Here is a 6,177-nt window from a genome sequence, read left to right as displayed (position 1 = left end):
GACGAGCACCTCCACATCCTGACCCAGACTCACTGTGTACCTTCACTTTTCCCAAGGCGGTGAAGCCAAAGTGGTTTTTTGTCATCCTCATGTATTTTTAAGGTGTTCATTACTGGCTGAGATCTACGTCTGTGGATTTCCTATTTCCTCTTATGTCCCCTCTGATTCCTCCTAGTGGTGCTAGGAGTCAAACTCAAGTTCTTTACTAAGCATATTGCTTACCAGTATAAAGCTGGAGCTGAGGCAGAAGGATCGAAAGTTCCAGGCCAGCTTGGGTTAGATAGGGAGGCTCTGTGTCAAAAAAAAAAAAAGTTACCTTATTATCTTAGTCTTTGGTTATGTATGACCTCTATTTCTACCCATGCTGTCTTTCCCTACTTCTTCCTTTATAATTTCATCCATGGATGATTAACTGGAGACAAATCTATATACTACCGAATTCACGCCAAAGTCACCAAGGGCTCTATGACTAAATGAATTCAGGTTTTGAATAGGTAACAGATAATATACTGTAATTATCAACACCCAGTTACTGTATAAATAATGTGTATGTATGTGTGCATGTATATAATGTATATGTATGTATATATGTATGTGTGTGTGTGTGTGTGTGTGTGTACACACACATATCCAATCAAGGGAAGCCTCACAGGCTTCCAGAGCTATGAAGATAAGATTACACCCATAAGCCGCCATATATCCCATAAATTTTATATACAATTTTTGGTCAGAATTAATAACGAAAGCAACAAAGAACTCACGGTGATAAGTGCTGAAATCAGTCAAATATGATATGGACAGAAGATTGGTGGGTATGGTATAATGGCATGAAACTATAAACCCGACACTTGGAAGGCTCCTCGCAAAACCAAAATAAATAAGTAAATAATTAATTAAATGAAGTTAAAAAAATAGTCTCCCCCTCCCCTCAGAAAGCACTGGCATACTTCTGATAACACTGTTCTTATTCATACTACCACTGGGGTTATAATAAAGTCTCAGTGGTCTCTCTTTTTTTGTATTAAGATGGTGGAGTCATTTAGAATAAAGAACAAGTATTTGTAACCAAAAACAGTACAGGCTAACTGAAGTTTTCTGTTCCTTTTCTGTCCTGGGAGAAGGATCTTGAAGCCGCCTATCGAATTACAGATATCCACGATGCTTTGGCTCTGTCTGACGTGGGGAACGACAGGAAGCTCTTCTTGTTTGGAACTCAGGTGACTAGGAATGGTTCAGAGATCCCCTCCATCATGCAAGATGCCAAAGACCTAATTACACACCTGGCCATAAATATGTAGAAGTGACTAAGACCCGCCCGGCCCTACTCAGCTCCCACCCAACCATCATCAGAGAGGGCTGAAAGGCAGGCTTACGCCAAAATTTCCACTTTCAATAAAAAATAAGCCGTGCCTATTCTCTCAATGCAAAGCGTCCGTACGGAGAACACTGGCCAATTGGCTAAGATTTTGGTGGGTTTTTGTTTTTTTTTGTTTTTTTTTTAAGACTTTTAACTTTAAAATTTTAAAATTATTTTCTTTGAGAGGAATGTGGACTTTTGCTTTCCATGTTGAGAGTTGAACCCTGGGCCTCAGACGTGTTAAGCATGCAATCTACCCTGGTGCGTACCCACACGCCTGGATTAAGGTTTTTACTCAAAAGTAAAGGATGTATTGATCTTACCTGTGGCTTTTCTTTACGTTTTCTGTATATGTTCACATGTGTACACGTGCATGAGGTCAGAAGATGATTTTAAGTGTCCTTTCTCGGGAACCATAAATCTTATACACTAGGGGTGGTTTGGTTTTTTGGTTTGTTTTTTGTTTGTTGTTTTTTTAGGGGAGTCGTTTGGTTTTGTTTTGCAGTTTCCATGGGTCAGACCCACATGCACATGCTTGTACGGCAAATATTTCACTGACTTAACCTCCATCTCCCCTCCCCCCATGTGTGGTTTATCAGTAGCAATATTTATATTAAAATATTTAGACTCTTTTTGAATAATAATGCACATATCTTTCCCCCTGACCCAGAGCAGTGAAGATGAGTGAGTGCTCCCAGACCCCTAAATATTAACTAAATAAATGCAGGAAGAGACTAGAAGCTTGTCTGCTGCCAGCCTGATACACCGGCTGAGACAGAGTAGAAGTGTGTTTTTAAATTGTTTAACCTGTTTCTTTTGCACAGAGACAGGTTTTCTTCACAAGACTGTTTTGCCTTTTGAGACAAGACCTTACACTGTACCCTGCAGTTCCCCTACCTCAGCCTCCTGGGTGCTGTGTATGCCACCATGCAGGGTGGTAGGATTGTTTTGTTGTTTTCTTTGTTTTTAAAAATTATTTATTTCGTGTATATGAGTTCTCTGCATACACATCTACAAGCCAGAAGAGGGTATCGGGTCCTATTATAGACGGTTGTGAGCCACCATGTTGTTGCTGGGAATTGAACTCAGGACCTCTGGAAGAGCAGTCAGCCCTCTTAACCACTGAGTCATCTCTCCAGCCCCATTAGGAATGTTTTGTAAAAGCAATTAGCTATACTTAACTACAGATACAATGCCTTAGAGGTTTACTGCTGTGAACAGAAACCATGACCAAGGCAATTCTTATAAGGACAACATTTAATTGGGGCTAGCTTACAGGTTCAGAGGTTCAGTCCCTTATCATCAAGGAGAGAGCATGGTGGCATTCAGGCAGGCATGGTGCAGGAGGAGCTGAGAGTTCCACGTCTTCATCTGAAGGCTGCTAGCAGAATACTCACTTTCAGGCAGCTAGGATGAGGGTCTTAGAGCCCATACCCACAGTGACACACCTACTCCAACAAGGCCACACCTCTAAATAGTGCCATTCCCTGGGCCAAGCATATTCAAACCATGACACACAGTAAGTCTGACTTGCTTTAATTTAATAATGATTTGCTTTAATTTACTAATGAGTTGTTTTTGGAAAGAGGATTTGGCCCATGCATCCTTTTAAAATTAGGAAACTCTGGCAAAAATACCAAATATGGCGAAGACGACAGCCATGCTCATAGCATATAGTTGTCTCTGCCATGCTCAAGTTACAACAATAGTTTGACTTAGGTGTGTGTCTTAGTTGGGGTTTCTAGTGCGGTGACAAAATACTAGGACTAAAGGCATAGTTTTCTTATACAACTCAAGACCACTTCCTAAGGGGGACCACGCCCACAGTACCCTGCATCCTCCCATGTCAATCATCAATCAAGAAAATGCACCATGGTCCTGCCCACAGACCAGGGTGGTGGAGGCAGTTTCTTAGTTGAGGTTCTCTCTTCCCAAATGACTCCAGCTTGTATCAAGTTGACATAAAAGGAGGCAAACAGACATGTTTACAGACATGTTCTTCCTCTGAGAAGTGAGTTCTCCTTCATGCTCAAGGCTGCAGCATCATGGTTAGCAGTATCCTATAACCAGCATCACTAGGATAAGAAAACATCAAAGCTCCTCCTCTCAGGCATGTCAAGGCCAGACTATACATTGATTTGAGAGAACTGGAAACCTGAGTGGACCCATGGACACATTCCTTAATCACCCTGGTTTTTCTCCCTGGGAAAAGATTGTCTCAGATGCAGACTCCCTCCAGCTGAAACTGGGCTTCTGTATGCTTTTGCTTAGGACATATAAACCCTTGGGTGCCTTTATCCGAGGTGAGAGCAATGTGGGGGTTTTATCGCATTCCGAGCTTAAATTGTATATTTTGGTAACAAGGGGTGTGGCTGGTGATTTTCCTCTGGGGAACAGCTATTGAGAAACAACAGGGCTCTCATCGATTGATGGTGAAATTGAATAAAGTAAGAGCTCTGTACTGGAGACATCTCAGGCTGCTGACACAGACACGTGTCACAAGAGCTTTAGGGGGAAGTGAGGCTCACCCAAGCTATTGTGTTGTCAAAGGGGCTGCCCGGCTGGTAATTTTCCCATCATGCCTCATTAGGTGACATTTATTTCCTTGGAGAACCGATTGCTAGCCTGCCATGCTCAGAAAATATGGGTTCAGTCAAAACACCAAGAGGCGCATGCCGCGTTTGCTTATTCTCTTTGTAAACATTTATTGAGCACCAACTTACATGCTGGAACTTCCAGTTTGAAGCAGTGGGAATTTAACTCACATTTGTCTGTACCAGAAAAGCGGGCTTAGCAGCCAACTTAGGAAGCTCACCATGGGCTGGAGAGATGGCTCAGCTCACAACCAAAAATATAAGGAAGCTCATCATACTGAGAAATGAGTACTCGGGGAGGGGAGCGTGCCTGACCTCCATATGTGCACAGTGGTAGGTCTACATGCACATACAACACATGTACGAAAAATGTAATCAGATCTTTAAGGAGTCTATGTATTGAATGTTTTACCTGCACATTTGGAAGGGCACTATGCGTGCGTGCCTGCATGCATGTGTGCGTGTGCCTGGTTCCTGAAGAGGCCAAAAGAGGGTGCCAGCTTCCCTGGAACTGGAGGATAGTCATTTGTCTGGGTATATGTATGGTGTGCACATCCCAGGTATACAGGAGCCTGCAGAGGTCAGAAATAGTGTTGGGCTCCTTGGAAATGGAGTGAGAGACTGCTGAGAGCCACCCTGTAGCTGAGAGCTAAGCCCAGGTCCTCTGTAAGAGCAATAAACACTCTTAAGCACTGAGCCATCTTTCCAGGGTTCTAAGTGATCTTAAAAGCTGGGCCATCTACTCTGGCCCCCAAAATGTATTAGATTTTTTAAAAATGAGTTTAATGCAACAGATTACCGGATACATTCATACCCTAGAATGAGTCTTCTAATTCCACTCCTATTAACTTCTACAAAAATGCTGTCTTTAATTTATAGGATCGTAAATTCAAGAAGGACCCAAATGGTGTGAATGGTGTCTTTAGCTGTATATTTTGACAGATGTTTTATTTAACATTTTCAGTTCCTTCCATGGAAAACACAGGACTGAGACCCCATCAGTTGGCCCTTCTTTCTCATACTATTTTGGTTATGAAAGTGAGCACTTTCCAGACTTTGACACACACACACACACGGGATGATGTCACAGGTGAGGCAAGTACAAGATAGAATGAGGCCTGTCATTGGATGATAAGGAAGGATGGGCGGGAGAAAAGTTTGAAGGAAGAGGAGGAGACAGGAACGGAAGAGGAGAGAGAGAGTAGCTGGGGACAACATGGCAGCTGATGTTAAGATTCCACATTGTACCTTTACAGGTTTTTATAAAATGTTGTTGAGGGATGGGTGGTACTGAGATTTGTATGTTTAGCTGGGCAATTATATCTTATCAATTGGATCAAAGGTTATTGTGTTGTGTGTTCTTTCATGTGTAGACTTAAGTGTAATGAAGTGTGGGGCGGCTGGTCTGGGCTGCCACGGAGTTGGGATGTGTGTTTCTGGCATGGAAACCTGCCTTGGGAACTAGATAGGTAGAGAGGTTGCTGCCAGGCTCAGAGAGAGGCCTTCTGCAGGGTGATATGGGATGGAGCAGAGTGGGTGAGAGGCTTTGCTGACTGAGACTTAAGATATCTAGCAGACATCTTGGGGCACTGCAGTGCCGGACCAATAGTGGGCAAAAAGACTTTTATTTTCTATAATTTTATAACACACACACACACACACACACACATACACACACACACAGAGCACACACTCACGCATGTGCACATGCACACAGGCGGTAGGGGCTGAAAACACGGCCCACCACTTGAGGGGAAGCGCTTTTGCAGACGTTCCCAGTTCTGTTTCCAGCTCCTTTGGCAGCTCCTAACTGCCTGTAATTCCAGCTCGAGGGGGGGATCTGATGCCTTCCCCTGGATCCCGTGGGCACCAAAACTAACAGAAGTCCGCACCAGGACTCAAACATAGAACTTAGAACTTACAAAACTGAGGCAAGAAGAATGCCACAAGTACAGGAGTACAAGCTAACATGGACCACATAGTTCCAAGCCCCACCTTGAACTGCTGAATAAGTTTATCTCAAAAAAAAAAAAAAAAGAAAAAAAAAAGTGGGTCAGCAGTAGAGAGGAGGGGCCCTAACAAGGCTACAAAAAATCTTGTATTGCAGAAGTATTGCTCTAGGTAAGTAGACGAACACACAATTGTGCAGTCCACAAGATTAATTACATGAAATAGGACTAGTGCATCTGTAGCGATAGCTTAAGGGCCAAGTTCCCTTTCTCCCCC

At 43.1% G+C, this 6,177-nt stretch overlaps 1 protein-coding gene across 5 annotated transcripts in view; it reads left to right on the top strand.

Moving 5' to 3' along the window:
- Positions 1-1,422, top strand: part of Arl9 (ARF like GTPase 9) — a 9,768-nt gene extending 8,346 nt beyond the window's left edge. For 2 of the 5 annotated variants that reach the window (XR_015636516.1, XM_087582451.1), the window contains exon 4: positions 1,122-1,409. Coding sequence is in view for 3 of the 5 variants with exons in the window: in XM_087582451.1 (XP_087438577.1) it covers positions 1,122-1,298 (177 nt within the window). In the remaining 2 variants the exon portion in view is untranslated. 5 annotated transcript variants of the gene reach the window in all.
- Positions 1,423-6,177: the final 4,755 nt, after the last annotated feature.

Source organism: Rattus norvegicus, chromosome 14 (genome assembly GCF_021556685.1).
Source record: "Rattus norvegicus strain SHRSP/BbbUtx chromosome 14, alternate assembly SHRSP_T2T, whole genome shotgun sequence".
Lineage (NCBI taxonomy): Eukaryota > Metazoa > Chordata > Mammalia > Rodentia > Muridae > Rattus > Rattus norvegicus.
The sequence above is the reverse complement of the archived record's forward strand: the minus strand, read 5'-3'. Positions and strand labels throughout refer to the sequence as shown.